The following is a 22,607-nucleotide window of genomic DNA, read 5'->3' as shown; positions in this document are numbered from 1 at the left end:
AAATGGGTCTTCCAAATGGACAATGACCCCGAGCATACTTGTTGTGGCAAAATGGCTTAAGGAAAACAAAGTCAAGGTATTGGAGTGGCCATCACAAAGCCCTGACGTCAATCCTACAGAAAATTTCTGGACAGAACTGAAAAAGCGTGTGCCAGCAAGGAGGCCTTACAAACCAGACTCAGTTACACCAGCTCTGTCAGGAGGAATGGGCCAAAATTCACACAACTTATTGTGGGAAGCTTGTGGAAGGCTCTCCAAAATATTTGACCCAAGTTAAACAATTTAAAGGCAAATTTACCAAAAACTAATTGAGTGTATGCAAACTTCTGACCCACTGGGAATGTGATGAAAGAAATAAAAGCTGAAATAAATCATTCTCTCTACTATTATTCTGACATTTCACATTCTTAAAATAAAGTGGTGATCCTAACTGACCTAAGACAGGAAATTTTTACTAGGATTAAGTGTCAGGATTTGTGAAAAACTGAGTTTAAATGTATTTGGCTAAGGTGTATGTAAACTTCTGACTGACATATATATTAGTAAAAATCGTCAGATTAATCAGTTTCGGCTTTTTTTGGTCCTCCAATAATCGGTATCGGCGTTGAAAAATCATAATCGGTCAACCTCTACTAGTTGGTACTCTGGGAGAGGTTTTCTCTTCTCAACTGTTTATATTGGGGCCAAAGTACAGGTTTAGTCGAAGGGGTGTAGTTCTCTTACTTAACTTTGTGTCAGGGGCAGCTAAATTAGCAAGACACGAAAGAACAGTATTCGGTGACGGGTCTGTGGACTTGGTGGGCATGCTGGAGGGGATGTTGGCAGCGAGACAGAGGGTTGAGTTTGCCTATTACAAACGGGTTAATAACATTGGGCTGTTATGAGCATATGGGGTATTCAGAGGTTGTTGTGTTTAGTTACTGTGGAGGAAGATTTGGTGTTGTGTTTAGTTACTGTGGAGGAAGATTTGGTGTTGTGTTTAGTTACTGTGGAGGAAGATTTGGTGTTGTGTTTTTAATTGATGTTTATTAACCATGTTTTTGTTTGTTTGAGTGTTTATTGTGTAATGGGTTCCAGCTCTCTCTCTCTGTCTCTGTCTCTCTGTGTGTGTTTGGGACTCCATTTCTCCTAGCGCCCAACCACCTCCAGTGGAACGTTATGAAATAACACAAAGCCTGAAGGAAAACACAAACAAAATAAATGAAATGAGCAGCAACATAAATTACATCATAATCATGACAGTGATCAAAATATTAAAACAAATCATGTGTGATCAGAAATTATACATTCAATGCATACCTAATTGTAAAACATCCCCCAAAAGTAGAAAGTAGGTCCCAGTTGCTGGTAGACATCAGTGCTTAGTAGAGTTAGTGGAATCAACAGCTCTGAGTGGTGGGTTAAGGTCGCTTAGTGAATTAGTCCTTCAGTGCAGAGGCAGGTGGAAAGATACAGTACATATACAGTACCATTCAATAGTTTGGACACACCTGCTCATTCAAGGGTTTTTCTTTATTTGGACTATTTTCTACATTGTAGAATAATAGTGAAGACATCAAAACCATGAAATAACCCATATGGAATCATGTAGTAACCAAAAAAAGTGTTAAACAAATCAAAATATATTTTATATTTGAGATTCTTCAAAGTATCCACCGTTTGCCTTGATGACAGCTTTGCAGACTCTTGGCATTCTCTCACCCAGCTTCATGAGGTAGTCGGAATGCCGTTCAATTAACAGGTGTGCCTTGTTAAAAGTTAATTTGTGGAATATCTTTCCTTAATGCGTTTGAGCCAATCATTTGTGTTGTGACATGGTAGGGGTGGTATACAGAAGATAACCTTATTTGTTAAAATACCACATTACGGCAAGAACAGCTCAAATAAGCAAAGAGAAACGACAGTCATTACTTTAAGACATGAAGGTCAGTCAAGCCGGAAAATGTCAAGAACTTTGAAAGTTTCTTCAAGTGCAGTCGCAAAAACCATTGAGCACTATGATAAAGCTGGCTCTCATGAGGACCGCCACAGGAAAGGAAGACCCAGAGTTACCTCTGCTACAGAGGATAAGTTCATTAGAGATAACTGCACCTCAGATTGGAGCCCAAATAAATGCTTCAAAGAGTTCAGGTAACAAACACACATCTCAACATCAACTGTTCAGAGGAGACTGCATGAATCAGGCCTTCATTGTTTTGAATTGCTACAAATAAACCACTACTTAAGGACACCAGTAATAAGAAGAGACTTCCTTTGGCCAAGAAACACGAGCAATGGGCATTAGACCGATGGAAATCTATCCTTTGGTCTGATGAGTCCAAATTTGAGATTTTTGGTTCCAACAGCTGTGTCTTTGTGAGACACAGAGTAGATGAACAGATGATCTCTGCGTGTGTGGTTCCTACCGTGAAGCATGGAGTAGGATGGTGTGATGGTGTGAGGGTGCTTTGCTGGTGACACTGTCTGTGATTTATTTAGAATTCAAGGCACACTTAACCAGCATGGCTACCACAGCATTCTGCAGCGATACTCTATCTCATCTGGTTTGCGCTTAGTGGGACTATCATTTGTTTTTCAACAGGACAATGACCCAAAACACACCTCCAGGCTGCGTAAGGGCTATCTGATCAAGAAGGAGAGTGATGGAGTGTTGCATCAGGTGACTTAGCCTCCACAATCACCTGACCTCAACCCATTTGAGATGGTTTGGGATAAGTTGGACCGCAGAGTGAAGGAAAAGCAGCCAACAAGTGCACAGCATATGTGGGAACTCCTTCAAGACTGTTGGAAAAGCATTCCTCATAAAGCTGAGTAGGCCGTCATTGTAAATAAGAATTTGTTCATAACTGACTTGCCTAGTTAAATAAAGGTAAAAATAATAATAATTTAAAGCTGGATCAGGGAATCCCAAGAGTGTGCAAAGCTGTCATCAAGGCAAAGGGTGGCTACTTTGAAGAATGTCAAATATAAAATATACACTTTTTTGGTTACTACATGATGTAGTGTTATTTAATAGTTTTTAATGTCTTCACTATTGTTCTACAATGTAGAAAATAAAGAAAAATCCTTGAATAAATAGGTGTGTCTAAAAGTTTGACTGGTACTGTAGATATATATATATATTTAGGAAGGGTGTAAATGAATGTGAATGTTGAAGGGTTTACAGCGCGGAGCTAAACAGTCATATAAGCATGGTGCAAGTATTCGATGCAATTTAGAGACGTACACGTTCAGGTAGTTACACACACATCCAAACCGGTCTTCACTGGGTCTTTTCTACAGAATTTCATCTTTCAAAAGAACGCTTTGTCTTTTCAGCTCATGAACGGACGGGCAAAGTGACAGTATTAAACAACAATAAAAACAAACAAATTCATTTAAACTTCCAAAGTCACCTTTAACTGTTTTCCCTCTCACCGAGGCTTAACCACGACATTCGCAAAAAACAACCCAACATTCTTCTTCTCAGACTTTTATGGCTGACACACAACGGTTTCCCCCTGGCTTGTTATTGGAAATGAATCGAAGTGGCAGAACGGGAGCAGCCAGATGATTATTATTATCCATCTGCCTGGGGGTGGAGGAGTGGAGGAGTGGAGGGCAAGGAGCTAGCTAAAAAACCATACCCTCATTGCCATCAGGTTGACAACTGGAATAGTAAGGAGCGATTTGAATGTTTTTTGTTCCTTGTGTCGAAACCATCAACTGTCTTAGAAGAGCAGCTTCTCCACAATCACACAAACATGTTACACAACCTAAGTGCCCTAGTGGCTCACGGCAGCCCCATCAAAATCTTTGGAACATCATTCTCTGGCCACGGCCCTTCCTTGCCAACTCACCACACCTGTATCCATCTCCACTGATCGTGTGCATGTGTGTGTGTGTGTCCTGTGTGTGTGTGTGTGTGTCCTGTGTGTGTGTGTGTGCGTGATGGTGATTCACTCTTTAAGCTTGGCCAGCGATAATGGTTCATATTTGGAGCAAGGCTGGTGATGACATGCGTATCCATGGCAACAGCATGCAGTGGGCTACTGGAGCCGTCCCCCTCCTGTGTCATATTGCAGTCCTCCTGAAAACTACTCAATGCCACTCAGCATTGCTTGACGCAACTCAATAACATCCAATAGAACTCAACACTACTCCACACAACTTAGAAACACTGGACCCTGATCAACACAACTCAACAACACTGAATACTTTGATACTCATCAACACAAATTAGTATTTCAGTCAATTGGTAGACATCTGTCCCAGTTAACACTAATTTACTACTTAGTATTCAATAGTACCTTCACTGAAAGCTACTAACTGCAGCTGATTTCTCCTCACTAGGGAACACTCAGTACTAGAACACCACACACACACACACACACACACACACACACACACACACACACACACACACACACACACACACACACACACACACACACCTCCCTCTGACTGAGCGCTTGAGCAGTGCTGCTGACCTGAGTGATGGGAAGGCCCAAGACTCGATAGACCTGAGAGAGGCATCTGCTTCAGACAGACAGGCCTGAGATCAATCGATCAATGAAGCTCTATCTGCTGTAGTGCAGTTCCCAATAGCAAAGCCCAGTGCGCTGTATAGAGCTGTGACTGCACAGACACGTTGTGGTGGTGAATTGGAGGTGGAAAGAGGAGTACCTCAGAGCAGCATGACACACAGCCACTCGATAAATACTAACTAATTAACATGGACTGAATTACAGGACATTTACAATGCTGAAACTGATCAAGGTCCAAGATAAAAGCATTGATGCAAAGAGAATAGGGGTGAGCCTAGGGCTGTTGCGGTGACCGTATTACCGCCACACCGGCTGTCACGAGTCATGAAGTCAGTCAAATTCCACGTGACTGTTTAGTCACGGTAATTAGGCTTCTCCAAGCTCTGATGCTGCTGATGGTCATTAGTAGCCTACCAAACTTGCTAACTGCCTGGTACTCAGCACACTATTGTCCCTCTAATCACTCTGACATCAATGCAAATCTCATCGAAAATCTAATCAAACACTTCATGGGAACCCATGAGCTCATGTTGTGCAACATTTCTATAGGCTATGCAATTGCGCGAGAACACAGAGTGATGACCTCTACCAAAAAGAGGAGGTTCCCATCAGCTTTCTATAGGCTAGGACTACTATATTTATTTCTCTTTCCTAATATTAAGCACATTGTTAATCTTTACAACAGTTCTATAGCCTACCTGGTTGGCATGAAAATGAACCACATGAAAAGCGTCCTCTGTTCGTTATTTAAGTGCATAGATGACATGTATTTTTGTTTCAATTGTTTCAAGACAGGTGCATGATAAGGGTCCATTCTAAATCAAAACAAATTTGACACATATATGATTTAGTATTTGTAAAGACAAGATTAAATCAACACAGAATAAGAAACTGCCTTTTTTTTGTTGCAACTTTTTAGATTCATAGTCACACACCTCATGTAGTATAGCCATATGTTTTGATAAGGTTTGAATCACAACTAACGTGGCCAAATAACTTATTAAAATGAAGGACATTAGGACGCTTTACAAGGGCTTTAGAGCCTATCTGGCATACATAAGCAGCGCATGAGTTTCAAGTGTTTTTATCTGTCGGCCCCAGCCGCGAACTCAGGCTCTGTGTGTAGTTAACCGACCCTCTCTGCCCAGTCATCGCCATTTTACCTGTTGTTGTTAGAGCTGATTAGCTGTTGTTGTCGTCTCACCCGTTGTTTTCTTAGTTAGCTCTCCAAATCCAAATCAACACCTGTGATTACTTTATGTCTCTCTCATATGTCAATATGCCTATGCAATATACTGTTGTTTAGGTTAGTTATCATTGTTTTAGTTTACAATGGAGCCCCTACTTCCACTCATTATACCTCTGATACCTCCTTTGTCCCACCTCCCACACCTCACCCATTGTAAACAGCTTATCCAGAGACACAACCTCTCTTATCATCACTCAGTGCCTGGGCTTACCTCCGCTGTACCCGCACCCCACCATACCCCTGTCTGCACATTATGCCCTGAATCTATTCTACCACGCCCAGAAACCTGCTTCTTTTATTCTTTGTCCCCAACGCTCTAGGCGACCAGTTTTGATAGCCTTTAGCCGTACCCTCATCCTACTCCTCCTCTGTTCCTTGGGTGATGTGGAGGTAAACGCAGGCCCTGCGTGTCCCCAGGCGCTCTCATTTGTTGGCTTCTGTGATCGAAAAAAACTTGGTTTCATGCATGTCAACATCAGAAGCCTCCTCCCTAAGTTTGTTTTACCTACTGCTTTAGCACACTCCGCCAACCCTAATGTCCTTGCCGTGTCTGAATCTTGGCTTAGGAAGGCCACCAACAATTCTGAGATTTCCATACCCAGCTACAACATTTTCCGTCAAGATAGAACTGCCAAAGGGGGAGGAGTTGCAATCTACTGCAGAGATAGCCTGCAAAGTAATGTCATACTTTCCAGGTCCATACCCAAACAGTTTGAATTTCTAATTTTAAAAATGAACCTCTCCAGAAATAAGTCTCTCACTGTTGCCGCCTGCTATCGACCCCCCTCCGCTCCCAGCTGTGCCCTGGACACCATTTGTGAATTGATCGCCCCCCATCTAGCTTCAGAGTTCGTTCTGTTAGGTGACCTACACTGGGGTATGCTTAACACCCCGGCAGTCCTACAATCTAAGCTAGATGCCCTCAATCTCACACAAATCATCAAGGAACCCACCAGGTACAACCCTAAATCCATAAACATGGGCACCCTCATGGACATTATCCTGACCAACATGCCCTCCAAATACACCTCCGCTGTTTTCAATCAGGATCTCAGCGATCACTGCCTCATTGCCTGTATCCGCTATGGGTCCGCAGTCAAACGACCAGCCCTCATCACTGTTAAACGCTCCCTAAAACACTTCCGCGAGCAGGCCTTTCTAATCGACCTGGCTCGGGTATCCTGGCAGGATATTGACCTCATCCCGTTGGTCAAGGATGCCTGGTCATTCTTTAAAAGTAATTTCCTCACCATCTTAGATAAGCATGCCCCATTCAAAAAATGCAGAACTAAGAACAGATATAGCTTTTGGTTCACTCCAGACCTGACTGCCCTTGACCAGCACAAAAACATCCTATGGCGGACTGCAATAGCATCGAATAGTCCCAACGATATGCAACTGTTCAGGGAAGTCAGGAACCAATACACGCAGTCAGTGAGGAAAGCAAAGGCTAGCTTTCTCAAGCAGAAATTCGCATCCTGAATCTCTAACTCCAAAAAGTTTTGGGACACTGTAAAGTCCATGGAGAACAAGAGCACCTCCTCCCAGCTGCCCACTGCACTGAGGCTAAGTAACACGGTCACCACTGATAAATCCACGATGATCGAAAATTTCAATAAGCATTTCTCAACGGCTGGCCATGCCTTCCTCCTGGCTACTCCAACCCAGGTCAACAGCTCCGCTTCCCCTGCAGCTACTCGCCCAAGCCTCCCCAGCTTCTCCTTAACCCAAATCCAGACAGCAGATGTTCTGAAAGAGCTGCATAACCTGGACCCGTACAAATCAGCTGGGCTAGACAATCTGGACCCTTTCTTTCTAAAACTATCCACCACCATTGTTGCAACCCCTATTACCAGCCTGTTCAACCCCTCTTTCGTATCGTCCGAGATCCCTAAATATTGGAAAGCTGCCGCGGTCATCCCCCTCTTCAAAGGGGGTGACACCCTAGACCCAAACTGTTACAGACCTATATCCATCCTGCCCTCCATATCTAAAGTCTTTGAAAGCCAAGTTAATAAACAGATCACTGACCATTTCGAATCCCACCGTACCTTCTCCGCTGTGCAATCCGGCTTCCGAGCCGGTCACGGGTGCACCTCAGCCACCCCTCAAGGTACTAAACGATACCATAACCGGCATCGATAAAAGCCAGTACTGTGCAGCCGTCTTTGTCGACCTGGCCAAGGCTTTCGACTCTGTCAATCACCGTATTCTTATCGGCAGACTCAATAGCCTTGGTTTTTCTAATGACTGCTTCACCAACTACTTTGCAGACAGAGTTCAGTGTGTCAAATCGGAGGACATGTTGTCTGGACCTCTGGCAGTCTCTATGGGGGTACCACAGGGTTCAATTCTCGGGCCGACTCTTTTCTCTGTATATATCAATGATGTCGCTCTTGCTGCGGGCGATTCCCTGATCCACCTCTACGTAGACGACACCATTCTGTATACTTCTGGCCCTTCCTTGGACACTGTGCTAACTAACCTCCAAACAAGCTTCAATGCCATACATCACTCCTTCCGTGGCCTCCAACTGCTCTGAAACGCTAGTAAAACCAAATGCAGGCTTTTCAACCGTTCGCTGCCCGCACCCGCCTGCCCAACTAGCATCACCACCTTGGACGGTTTCGACCTAGAATATGTGGACAACTATAAATATCTAGGTGTCTGGCTAGACTGTAAACTCTCCTTCCAGACTCATATTAAACATCTGCAATCTGCAACCAAAATCAAATCTAGAATTGTCTTTCTATTTCGCAACAAAGCCTCCTTCACTCACGCTGCCAAAATTACCCTAGTAAAACTAACTATCCTACCGATCCTTGACTTCGGCGATGTCATCTACAAAATAGCTTCCAACACTCTACTCAGCAAACTGGATGCAGTCTATCACAGTGCCATCCGTTTTGCTACCAAATCACCTTATACCACACACCACTGCGACCTGTATGCTCTAGTCGGCGGGCCCTCGCTACATATTCATCGCCAGACCCACTGGCTCCAGGTCATCTATAAGTCTATGCTAGGTAAAGCTCCGCCTTATCTTAGTTCACTGGTCATGATAACAACACCCACCCACACGTTCCAGCAGGTATATCTCACTGATCCTCCCCAAAGCCAATACCTCATTTGGCCGCCTTTCCGTCCAGTTCTCTGTTGCCAGTGACTGGAATGAATTGCAAAAATCGCTGAAGTTGGAGAATTTTATTCCGCTCACCAACTTTAAACATCAACTATCAGAGCAGCTCACCGATCGCTGCAGCTGTACATAGTCCATCTGTAAATAGCCCACCCAATCTACCTACCTCATCCCCATACTGTTTTTATTTTATTTACTTTTCTGCTCTTTTGCTCACCAGTATCTCTACTTGCACATCATCATCTGCTCATTGATATTTCCAGTGTTAATCTGCTAAATTGTAATTATTCGCTCCTATGGCCTATTTATTGCCTACCTTCTCATGCCTTTTGCACACACTGTATATATACTTTCTTTTTTCTACTGTGTCATTGACTTGTTTATTGTGTTATTGGCTTGTTTATTGTTTACTCCATGTGTAACTCTGTATTGTTGTCTGTGTCACACTGCTTTGCTTTATCTTGGCCAGGTCGCAGTTGCAAATGAGAACTTGTTCTCAACTGGCCTAGCTGGTTAAATAAAGGTGAAATAAAAATTAAAAAAGTTTGGGGAAGATCATTTTCACCATAAAAATGCATCTTTATAATAAAAGCATTACATGCATAATTGCATTTGCAGTCACTTTTTTCCCCGCTAATGGAACATTAGTGATTTTAGCCTACTGCCATGTGCGCATTGCTGCGCTTATAATGTGAAGAAATAGCCTAATAGTTTATCAACATTTTAAGCTAAACATTCTGATCTGTTGCGTCAGCTAAATTGTGTAAAAAAGTTTTTTATTTTACCTATGTTTAACTAGGCAAGTCAGTTAAGAACAAATTCTTATTTTCAATGACAGCCTAGGAACAGTGGGTTAACTGCCATGTTCAGGGGCAGAACGACAGATTTTTACCTTGTCAGCTCGGGGATTCAATCTTGCAACCTTTCGGATACTAGTCCAATGCTTTAACCACTAGGCTACCTGCCGCTACCTGCTAGTGGTTGTATTGATTTGGGATCTATTGCACCCCACGATTGTCCCAGACTTTGTTTGGAATATTTATTTATTGCGCGGAATAGAATAGGTGGACTTTTGTACTATGGGGATAGTACACTGACATAGGCTAGTGCTTTTGCTTTTTGTTAGGCCTACTCATCTTGTTGGCTGACAAAAAGTAAATGTGGACAGTTCTTCCAATATATGCGCATTGGAATTGGATAAGGACATGCGCAGTTGCGTCCCCGATGTGTCTGCCTTCACTTGTAGCCTGTGAGAAAGACCCGATCATGTAATGGAGAGCCATGTGAGTGAGAGGCGCTTCGGATTGCGCAGCACTCAGGAAGAAGGGCACAACGCAGCACTCCGGGCCGCAAAAGGCATGGACTTTCTTAGGGTGTATTACGGCCACAAAGGGGATGACGGCGTGAAATTCGAGGCATTATCAAGTGCTTGTCAGATTGTGAATGGGAGACTATTGAAGTGTGAACAGCCTGCGCAAAAAACAAAGCAGTGCTCATGCCTTTCAAGCAACTTTTTTCAAATCATCATTAGAGTTTCATCATGCAGCCTTACAATGTATTAAAAATCAAAACCTACAGCCCAACGTTTGTAAAACAACTAACGTTACATGAATAACTCTAAATTAAGCATGTAAGAGTACCTATTTATTTTCACTCAACACAGAATTCAGCTTTGTTCAATTGTATTCTTCATACTATAAAATAATATAAACAAATGACATGGAATTCTAAGCAAATCTTGTCTACTAAATGAACTAGTGTAGCCCACAGCCATTTGGCATAGCCAGATCAGGACCTAACATAAGGACAACTCAGAGTATGCTATTCTGTTCTACATTTTCTTCATATCATGCTTCTTTAGACCTGTCTAAAATAAATAATGGATTTATTGAGAAGTTGTAGGCTATATTACATGGATTTATTGAGAAGTTGTAGGCTATATTACATGGATTTATTGTGAAGTTGTAGGCTATATTACATGGATTTATTGTGAAGGTGTAGGCTATATTACATGGATTTATTGAGAAGTTGTAGGCTATATTACATGGATTTATTGAGAAGTTGTAGGCTATATTACATGGATTTATTGAGAAGTTGTAGGCTATATTACATGGATTTATTGAGAAGTTGTAGGCTATATTACATGGATTTATTGTGAAGTTGTAGGCTATATTACATGGATTTATTGAGAAGTTGTAGGCTATATTACATGGATTTATTGAGAAGTTGTAGGCTATATTACATGGATTTATTGAGAAGTTGTAGGCTATATTACATGGATTTATTGTGAAGGTGTAGGCTATATTACATGGATTTATTGTGAAGGTGTAGGCTATATTACATGGATTTATTGTGAAGTTGTAGGCTATATTACATGGATTTATTGAGAAGTTGTAGGCTATATTACATGGATTTATTGAGAAGTTGTAGGCTATATTACATGGATTTATTGAGAAGATGTAGGCTATATTACATGGATTTATTGAGAAGTTGTAGGCTATATTACATGGATTTATTGAGAAGTTGTAGGCTATATTACATGGATTTATTGAGAAGTTGTAGGCTATATTACATGGATTTATTGAGAAGTTGTAGGCTATATTACATGGATTTATTAGACTTTTTAAACTTAGACGTTCCAAAGGTCTACATCAGTGGCTTGTAGGCTATGTGTGGAAGCCAGTTTATGTTAATTAACTGTCAATTACCGTGACACCGGCTGATGACATTTCTTTACCGCCACAGCCCAAGTAAAACTGATGGGGTCAATACTTGCAAACATTCAATTTTTTAAATGTATTTAACCTTTGCATCAGCCAATTACAATCGTCAACGTAGTTGCAAGTGAAAGAATGCTACATTGTAACTGGTCCCATCAGATAACCTGGTACACGTTAGCCCTATGCTAACCTCACCAGCTGACCATGATTACTTCCTGTAACAAATTCTGCATCAGCCTATTAAAGATCTTTGATTTTATATCCACCCACCAATGTCATTTCTAGGAATAGGTCAACTTGGCCACCAGATGGATATTTGGTTTACTTTTGTTCCGCTTGGTCTGTCTCCAGTGTACAGTAGAGTGACAATATTGCATGATGATGCATCCTCGACTAGGCTACCAGCTACTAACGTTAGACAACATTCAAAACATTTCTGCATTTTTAAAATCCCACGTTTTTGCTCATCTGTTTCACACAAATCAATGTGCCTTTACGGAAAAAAAGATAAAGGGGGTCTATACAACATTCAGTTTGTCGTACATCATAAAAAATAAATAATATTAAGTCAAAAAACCTTATGGACTTGTCAAAAAGCTGTCATGTACCATCTTCATCATTGCTTCCTGGTGGTACACACTGCTAAATCGGTTGACTTTAAAACAACAGTGCACATTCTGCCCCTGAACAAGGCAGTTAACCCACTGTTCTCAGGCCGTCATTGAAAATAAGAATTTGTTCTTAACTGACTTGCCTAGTTAAATAAAGGTCAAATAAAAACATTATCTGTGGGTTCGAGCCCCCCTCACATCAAGCATTTTTGTTAAAGAAAACACTGTTCAATGCTGGTCCTCGACGCTAGATTCAAATAACGCATATGTGACTAAGTGGATATTTACAATAACGCATATAAATGTAAGTGTAGCCTACATGTCTATGTAATATAGCCTATAATAGTGACAATTATTTATGTAGCAGTGTCAGAAGCCTACATGTCGGTCTGCAAGAGGGACTCCAACAAGAAGTTCCTCATTAAATTTATTCTTCTCTTCTCAACACATTAATACAATACATGTAATTCTACATTTGAAAGGGGGAAACGCTGGATTGTGTATGTGTGCCATTCAATGGGTGAATGTGCAAGACAAAATATTTACGTTTTTTTGAACGGGGTATGGTAGCACACCGGTTTGTGTCATGAACTGCAACACTGCTGGGTTTTTCACGCTCAACAGTTCCCTGTGTGCATCAAGAATGGTCCACCACCCAGAGGACATCCAGCCAACTTGCCACAACTGTGGAAAGCATTGAGTCAACATGAGCCAGCATCCCTGTGGAATGCTTTTGACATCTTGTGGAGTCCATGCCCTGACGAATTGAGGCTGTTCTGAGGGTAAAAGGAAGTTTGTGCAACTTAATATTAGGAAGGTCCTTAATGTTTTGTACACCGTGTATATGACCAGTCAGTGAAACACATGTGATCTAGTACCAGAACGTACCATTGGACTTCTGTTATGTGTTCTTTCATAAACAAGTGTTGGATCACGTCAGCTACGTCAGTGATTTTAATTGGCTGATGCGCATTTTGAGACGGAGGTCCAGGTTAAAGCTAAACGTTTTCTAATGTTTGCACGTATGGCCCCGTATGTCATAGAGTATATCCTTTCCTATGTGGCCTGAGCAGGAAAAATTGCTCTAGAAGGTGGAAGAGAAGGTTGTGACTAGGCCCTGAGTTAATACTCCAACACACATTTCCTGTCGCTATGGGAGAGGGAAGAGATCTGCTGTTGCCTGTCCAGTCGACACATCTCTCATACACACATTGACCTCTGACCCCTCAAGTGGGCACTTTATCTGTGATTGACCAAAGAGAGACAAGTGACTTCAAACTCCCACAGGCTGTCACAAAAGCATTCCACACATGTCTCAAGTACTCAGGGGGAACATTGTGTGTGTGTTTGTGTGTGTCCCCCTGTATCATGTTTGTGTCCTCCCAGGCATTGAACCCAGGTCATTTGCATACTCCATATGGATAGCCCATTGAGCTAAAGCCTACATCAGCTCTGGGAGCACAAAACTTCCGATCTTTGGAAAGGTTACTCATCGCCGTTGTGCCTATGGTCCTCTGGAGACCTATGGAACCATGGGCCCTGTTCTGTACAGATCCCGAAAAAGGTAGTGCAGGGAGCGAGGGAGGTCCATGAAGGCAGGAATGGAACAGGGCCTAAGTGTGCTCTGCAGGAGGAGGAGAACACGCAGCGTGAGCATGGTCTGTCGAGTCCTATCAGAGATACTTCTGACCTTGAGAGGGATGTATTGATCATCCGGCACTCTTCCAAACACAGAGAAAACTGATACCTGCCTTCCTGAATCATTGATAAGCATACAGTGCTCGCTCGCTCCCTCTCTCTCCATCTATCTATTTTTTTCTGCTGCTCTTCTCTCTTTTTTTGCCATTCCAAAGAAAAGTTAATTATCAAACCAACCAAGGTTGTTTTAAAGGTCCAGTGCAGCTGTTTTTATCTCAATATCAAATTATTTCTGAGAAACAATTAAGTACCTTACTGTGATTGTTTTCAGAGAGCAATTTCTCAAGTATGAATTTTACTAGGACTGTCTGGGAGTAGGGAGGGGGAAACTGAAAACTAGCTGAAAACTAGCTGTCATTAGTGATGTCACCATGGCAGGCCAAAACTCCATCCCACCAAAATGTCACAGAGATATTCCAACCTTATAGTGTGGAAATATACACTGAGTGTACAAAACATTATGGACAAAGACTGGCCAGGTGAATCCAGGTGAAAGCTATGATCCCTTATTGATGGCACTTGTTAATTCCACTTCAATCAGTGCAGATGAAGGGGAGGAGACAAGTTAAATCATATTTTTTAAGCCGTGAGACAACTGAGACATGGATTGTGTATGTGTGCCATTCAGAGGGTGAATGGGCAAGACAAAATATTTAAGTGCCTTTGAACGGGGTATGGTAGCATGTGCCAGGCTCACTAGTTTGTGTGTGTCAAAAACTGCAACGCTGCTGGGTTTTTCACACTCAACAGTTTATCATGTGTATCAAGAATGGTCCACCACCCAAAGGACATCCAGCCAATTTGCCACAACTGTGGGAAGCGTTGGAGTCAACATGGTTCATGCATCCCTGTGAAACATGCATCCCTGTGAAACGCTTTCGACACCTTGTAGAGTCCATTCCCCGATGAATTGAGGCTGTTCTGAGGGCAAAAGGGGGTGCAACTCATTATTAGCAAGGTGTTCCTAATGTTTTGTATACTCAATGTATATAAAACACAGGAAAATCACATATTTGATTGCACTGGGCCTTTAAGGGTCAGAGGAATTTCAAACAGGTTTAGGTCTGTTTTCTCATGTAACAACATATTTGTAAAGACAGATACTCTAATTAAAATGTATTTTGGCCAATACCTGACAAACTTCTTTTTCTATGATGCCCATCACAGAAAAGTATTCAGAACTTATTCTATATGGAGACTACATCTTCTAAATCCTTAACTCTCTGAAAACACAGTGTAGAGTAAAAAAGAGTAACCTCTGATCCTTACTGTACACCACATCTTATTGATAACAGAAGAGCAGTAACAGGTTCATTTGAACCGTGTATTCCACCATGTACACCCTTTTACTGTGTGTGTGTGTGTGTGTGTGTGTGTGTGTGTGTGTGTGTGTGTGTGTGTGTGTGTGTGTGTGTGTGTGTGTGTGTGTTATGCACCGAGGCATCCAGAGAAAGTGTGTCTAGATGTCTCACATGCTCCTGAACAGCACCCTACAGTGTTCAGTGCGGTCTCTTCACACATTTTGTCTGTTGTGTGTGTGTGTACGGTATGTTAGTGGATTGGGAAAGTCTTTTGCTTTACACTTCTGTACACCAGCCTATGAGCAGGATACATTACATACAAGGACTGCAGTGAGAAGGAATACAAGCCCCTTGTGAAGGCAGAACTTCTTTAGCCATACACAGTAGGAGATCAGTCAGTCTTCACTTGGCTCCAATGTGTCTTTATAAAGATTGCGGTATGTGGGTCATAATAGTGAAAGTGTGTGTCTTGGGCATTTCAAGTTTCCCAGACTTTCTATTTTAGTGTGGATTATGATTTTGAGTGACAGGAGTGTCACTTCCTCCATCAGAAACGAGAGAATAGAAACTGCAGTGAAGAGACAGAGACGCGTAGTGAAAGTTCCTGCAGGCAACGCTGAAACTCCAGCTAACTTCCTGCTCAGATACACACAATGCTGAAACTCCAGCTAACTTCCTGCTCAGATACACACAACGCTGAAACTCCAGCTAACTTCCTGCTCAGATACACACAATGCTGAAACTCCAGCTAACTTCCTGCTCAGATACACACAATGCTGAAACTCCAGCTAACTTCCTGCTCAGATACACACAACGCTGAAACTCCAGCTAACTTCCTGCTCAGATACACACAACGCTGAAACTCCAGCTAACTTCCTGCTCAGATACACACAATGCTGAAACTCCAGCTAACTTCCTGCTCAGATACACACAACGCTGAAACTCCAGCTAACTTCCTGCTCAGATACACACAACGCTGAAACTCCAGCTAACTTCCTACTCAGATACTCACACGTGCGCGCAGAAAAGCACACACATACACGTACAGAGGAAGGAGAGGAACTGACGCCTCCGGTGGAACCTCATCCTCCACTTCCGCAGAGGAAAGGAGATACCACTTCTCCCCCTCTCTTCCTTTCACACCCGTTCCCCTCAGAGGGGCAATAAATCAATCAGCACCAAAATAACTGACCACACTGAGGCAGCCCTGGCCTTCCCATACTCCTACACACACAATCTCCTCCAAAATACACACACTCAGGTCGGAATTCAATCCATTGCAAATAGAGGATTTCAGGATAGCGTTCAAAAGGTATTTTTGAAGGCATAGTCACACTTTGATCCTCATATCATTTCCCAGTATGGTTAATTATTAGTACAAACAATACAACATCAGCGATTTGAGTGACAGTCAGTTTACACCTCTATTGTTATTCCTAATATGGGTTAGTATCTAAATCCTCTTCAGTCCCTCTGCGTTATTCAATAGCAGCATCAGTAAAGACAGAGACGAGCTACAGTGCAGCGTTATCTGCATGGGCGGATGATTAGTATGGAACAAGGTATAGTGAGACATTGAGACGGAGATCCACATGCATGTTATTCACTAGAAATGTCTGAGTACCTCTTTACCACCATTCAGATCCCACTCTATGGTTTTATCCCAAATGGTACCCTACTTCCTATACTGTGCCAGTGCCAAAATAAGTGCACTATTTAGGGAATAGGGTGCAATTTCAGATTGGAGAGAAAGACCCATAGGCTACAGTAGTATACTGTGTAAAGGGACTTACCTTTGATTCCAAACTTTGAGTTTCCCCCGAATTTCAAGATGACCAGCATCAATAGAAAACCCATGAAGGCTACTGCTGCAATCCCTACGACCACATATACCTGAAAGAATGACAAAGCTGTTGAGCTAGGACCACCACTACCACTCCAAAATACCATGTGTCACAGTGGAGAGCCTACTACCACCAAGATACACCTACCATATAAAAACATGAAATATAAAACTTAAACACACTGTCAACCCTAAACGTACTAGATAGTAGTACGACTACTAAAAGTAGTGGTAAAACATATTGTATAAAAACCTAAACAAAATGTTATAAGCATTGCTCCCACAACAGGTACAGGCTCCCACAAACAGGTACAGGCTCCCACAACAGGTACAGGCTCCCACAAACAGGTACAGGCTCCCACAACAGGTACAGGCTCCCACAACAGGTACAGGCTCCCACAAACAGGTACAGGCTCCAACAACAGGTACAGGCTCCCACAAACAGGTACAGGCTCCCACAAACATGTACAGGCTCCCACAACAGGTACAGGCTCCCACAAACAGGTACAGTGCCTTGCGAAAGTATTCGGCCCCCTTGAACTTTGCGACCTTTTGCCACATTTCAGGCTTCAAACATAAAGATATAAAACTGTATTTTTTTGTGAAGAATCAACAACAAGTGGGACACAATCATGAAGTGGAACGACATTTATTGGATATTTCAAACTTTTTTAACAAATCAAAAACTGAAAAATTGGGCGTGCAAAATTATTCAGCCCCTTTACTTTCAGTGCAGCAAACTCTCTCCAGAAGTTCAGGGAGGATCTCTGAATGACCCAATGTTGACCTAAATGACTAATGATGATAAATACAACCCACCTGTGTGTAATCAAGTCTCCGTATAAATGCACCTGCACTGTGATAGTCTCAGAGGTCCGTTAAAAGCTCAGAGAGCATCATGAAGAACAAGGAACACACCAGGCAGGTCCGAGATACTGTTGTGAAGAAGTTTAAAGCCGGATTTGGATACAAAAAGATTTCCCAAGCTTTAAACATCCCAAGGAGCACTGTGCAAGCGATAATATTGAAATGGAAGGAGTATCAGACCACTGCAAATCTACCAAGACCTGGCCGTCCCTCTAAACTTTCAGCTCATACAAGGAGAAGACTGATCAGAGATGCAGCCAAGAGGCCCATGATCACTCTGGATGAACTGCAGAGATCTACAGCTCAGGTGGGAGACTCTGTCCACAGGACAACAATCAGTCGTATATTGCACAAATCTGGCCTTTATGGAGGAGTGGCAAGAAGAAAGCCATTTCTTAAAGATATCCATAAAAAGTGTTGTTTAAAGTTTGCCACAAGCCACCTGGGAGACACACCAAACATGTGGAAGAAGGTGCTCTGGTCAGATGAAACCAAAATTGAACTTTTTGGCAACAATGCAAAACGTTATCTTTGGCGTAAAAGCAACACAGCTGAACACACCATCCCCACTGTCAAACATGGTGGTGGCAGCATCATGGTTTGGGCCTGCTTTTCTTCAGCAGGGACAGGGAAGATGGTTAAAATTGATGGGAAATTGATGGATGGAGCCAAATACAGGACCATTCTGGAAGAAAACCTGATGGAGTCTGCAAAAGACCTGAGACTGGAACGGAGATTTGTCTTCCAACAAGACAATGATCCAAAACATAAAGCAAAATCTACAATGGAATGGTTCAAAAATAAACATATCCAGGTGTTAGAATGGCCAAGTCAAAGTCCAGACCTGAATCCAATCGAGAATCTGTGGAAAGAACTGAAAACTGCTGTTCACAAATGCTCTCCATCCAACCTCACTGAGCTCGAGCTGTTTTGCAAGGAGGAATGGGAAAAAAATTCAGTCTCTCGATGTGCAAAACTGATAGAGACATACCCCAAGCGACTTACAGCTGTAATCGCAGCAAAAGGTGGCGCTACAAAGTATTAACTGAAGGGGGCTGAATAATTTTGCACGCCCAATTTTTCAGTTTTTGATTTGTTAAAAAAGTTAGAAATATTCAATAAATGTCGTTCCACTTCATGATTGCGTCCCACTTGTTGTTGATTCTTCACAAAAAAATACAGTTTTATATCTTTATGTTTGAAGCCTGAAATGTGGCAAAAAGTCGCAAAGTTCAAGGGGGCCGAATACTTTCGCAAGGCACTGTACAGGCTCCCACAAACAGGTACAGGCTCCCACAACAGGTACAGGCTCCCACAAACAGGTACAGGCTCTCACAAACACGCACATAAAGAGGTGACTTAGAGTGTGACTTACAGCAACTCTGTCTTCTGGTGGCTCTAGAGGTGTGTCCTCTGTTTTCAAAGAGCAGAGAAGACAGCAGATGCTACAGTATCCCTCAATGACAATGAAGTTGATTAAATGTCCCTGTCCCTGTGGGTAACACGTTACTTGAGGGATACCTACATAAGCACTTCATAACAATATTTGTATTGTCTTGTGGTTATTGACATAAGCATGTGCTACCTATGAATGCAGTATATATGGGTTGGGTAATGAATGTGTTATGAAGTCCTTATATAGTTACCTTTCAAGTAAAGTATTCCCTCTGAGTGTCAGAGTGACATAGGCCTATGTACTTGTTAACCTCTGCTGTGTGATTGGGTAATGTGAAGGGAGAGTAACTATACCTGTAGTTGGGTCTGTGGTGCCCAGATCCAGGGTGTGAGGAGAGGGAAGAGAAAATCAACTATTAAAACTCAATAACACAAAAAGCAAAACTCAGAAATCAGTCTTTAAAGTACTTCTCAAGTCAATCATCTTTAGCGTCAGGACATCTGGTATTCATTAAAGTAAAGAACATTGAATTATTCTCTCAACAGTTCAATGAGCAATTTAGACAGTCAATGTTGCATGTAAATATTTGAAGAGCCACTCACCATAGTAAAGTGGTTCTGTCACTGTTCCTGTTGGGTAAAATACAAAAAGTACTTGATTGAGAAATAAAGGTCATAGATTAGTTAGGAACTCCCCTCAACAGGTTGTCTAGGTCCAATTGGACACCAATTGAAAATAATTAACAAAAATTAGCAGACACAGCCCTCTAAGAATTGAGTTTGACACCCCTGTCCTAAGTGTAATTTGACCCCTAGCCCCTACCCCCTAAACACTTGAGTAAATCTGAGAAGATTGGACATATAGGTGTTAGCGATATGGTAATAGCTCCATTTTGCCCTTTGATAGGCCAGGTGGATTTCTTGCTATATTACAGACTATCCAATCCTCTCAGATTGACACAAGTGGGATAGGGGTTGACTACACACCACATACCTCCATCAAAGGGGTCAAGCATGAAGTGAGCCTCGACGGTCTTGCGGTCCTGTCCGTACTTGTTGCTGGCCAGCAGGGTGTACGGTCCGTTGTTGATGTGTGTGGGGCTGTCCAGCTGCAGGCAGCCGTGGAACTCCCTCTCAGAGAAGTCATGGATCATAGTCATGATGTAGGGTCCCTCATTTACCGGCTCCCCGTTTAACAGCCAGCGGAGATCAGGTTTTGGGTTCCCAGACATACTGAATGGGATGCACCAGTGGTGGTCTGAGTAGGCATCACTCAATTTACTGATGTTAGGGGGAACTGGGGGAGGGAGAGAGAAAACGGGTGAGTGAGAAAGAGAGAAAGGGTGAGTGAGAAAGAGAGAAAGGGTGAGTGAGAAAGAGAGAAAGGGTGAGTGAGAAAGAGAGAAAGGGTGAGTGAGAAAGATCGAGGGAGAAGCAAAAGGGGGAATAAAGACAAAACATGGTCCAGAAGAAAAACTAGTTAAGACAACGGTATTATTCTCATTCTATTCCCTCCTTGTCTAGAGTCATGTTTGGAACTCACAGAGGATGTCGAGGAAGACTGAGGACTCATTCTCGCCCACAATGTTCTCAGCGCTGCAGGTGATCTTACAGTTGTTGTCCAGTGAGGAGAGGTTATAGAGATGGAGCTCAGACACCTGCCCTGAGGCCTCAATCTGCAGAGGACCATGCAGAGACACAGTGAGTCAGGCACCCACCTCCTCCATATTACTAATGCTTTTACCCATCCACAACTATTTTGAAACTATATTGCAAACACAATACCTGTTGCTGGTTATTAGTGCTATTGTAAGATTATTGTTTACCATTTCTAAACAGATATCCTTCCCTAGTGTCTTGTTAATTTTTTGACATAGTGTTGCTTCTTCTGAGCACCTATGACAAACAAATGGTGTTACGCCTAGATTAGCAAGTAACATTATAGGCCAATGCTGGTTAATAATTGGTTAAAAGCCTCAGTGTTAAAATATCTGCATTATATAAAGCTGACCACGCCCATTGTAAAATATATATATAGTGTGAAACAGTACGGCCGTTAAAGTGTATATTATCCCTGTTCATTAAGAATTCATCTGTTTAAAGGTGTGAATGGTTTATGCTAGGTAAGGGTAGGTCCTTTTAGGATCCCTGTTCACCTCATTCAGTTTGTCTAGGCAACATGTTGATGATGCTATAGCTCTGCCATATACTCAGACGTGTGAGTTTATAGGCGTTTTACCTTAGTCTTCCTTCGAGCTGAGGTAATTCTGCTATTGGCCAAGTAAGTTTGTTTTTTCAAGTTAATTCTTTCTGTTAACACATTTTTCTACATTTTTCTGCCTTTGTATATTTTGTAAATACAGCTCTGTATCCAGTATTCTCATTTACTGTTAAATAAATACCATTTATTTTTGCATCTGCACCTCTGACTAAATAGGCTGCCAGATTAAATTGACTACATAGTGTAAATAGTATAATTTTGGTCATAAAGTCAGTCTCGTCCAAAACTGAGATTTGCGAAATGATAGTAAAAAATAGTGTCAAGGAATGAAGGGTACCATAACAGTTTTCCTTGGGTTGGGTTTATTTCAATCCTGCCCACATGCACACAGCTGGCAGCACCCATAAAGTAATAATCAATTAAGAGCTGATCATAATGCCCTTGGTCAATTTGGTTTGACATTTGATATCCCTATGGGGCTAGTTAGGGACAATCACTAAATTATAGAATGTACATGGGACAATATTTTAAAAGGTCAATAGCTCCCAATTCCAATAACTTAACTTCAAACCAACTACAAATATTGAAAGAATTTAATGAGGAAACTAAAAGTCCCATTTACATTGTGTAGTTTATGGATGGTCCCTAACTATCCCCAAATCTATCAAAAGTCAAACCAACTTTACCATGGTTGCACACCAGCTGGCTGAAGCTAATTGGCTAAATCATTTGGCTAACTCTTCCCACCTGCGAACACACACGAGACACCCACATCAAACCACACCCTGAAACCAACTCACGTTTGAAATCAGTCATAGCATTTCTTAATGAACCAAATCTAAAACGAGGCCAAATCAGGAAGTGCAGTCGCCCTTTAACAGAAGGAATGTGCCTTTAACTGGTGGATTAGTGTTGTTGCTGATGGGTAGGTCCAGGAGTCTTACGTGAGCAGGAACAACTCTGGGCCCAAGTTAGAGGCCCTAGTAACATGGGCACAGAGTTTTTCTGGGTCAGGTCACGTGGTCAGTAAAACTCCT

General features: G+C 42.2%; 1 protein-coding gene across 2 annotated transcripts in view; it reads right to left on the bottom strand.

The window, feature by feature from the left end:
• ntrk2a (neurotrophic tyrosine kinase, receptor, type 2a) overlaps positions 1–22,607 on the bottom strand; it is a 57,842-nt gene that overhangs the window by 30,431 nt on the left and 4,804 nt on the right. For both annotated transcript variants that reach the window (XM_021605434.2, XM_021605433.2), the window contains exons 7-12: positions 20,893–21,025; positions 20,344–20,646; positions 19,953–19,979; positions 19,704–19,715; positions 19,330–19,367; positions 17,038–17,137 (exon numbers count right to left, since the gene is read on the bottom strand). In XM_021605434.2, coding sequence (XP_021461109.1) covers positions 17,038–17,137; positions 19,330–19,367; positions 19,704–19,715; positions 19,953–19,979; positions 20,344–20,646; positions 20,893–21,025 — 613 coding nt within the window. The remainder of the gene's footprint in view (positions 1–17,037; positions 17,138–19,329; positions 19,368–19,703; positions 19,716–19,952; positions 19,980–20,343; positions 20,647–20,892; positions 21,026–22,607) is intronic.

This window comes from Oncorhynchus mykiss, chromosome 6 (genome assembly GCF_013265735.2).
Source record: "Oncorhynchus mykiss isolate Arlee chromosome 6, USDA_OmykA_1.1, whole genome shotgun sequence".
NCBI classification, from domain to species: domain Eukaryota; kingdom Metazoa; phylum Chordata; class Actinopteri; order Salmoniformes; family Salmonidae; genus Oncorhynchus; species Oncorhynchus mykiss.
This window is presented reverse-complemented; position numbering and strand designations above follow the sequence as displayed.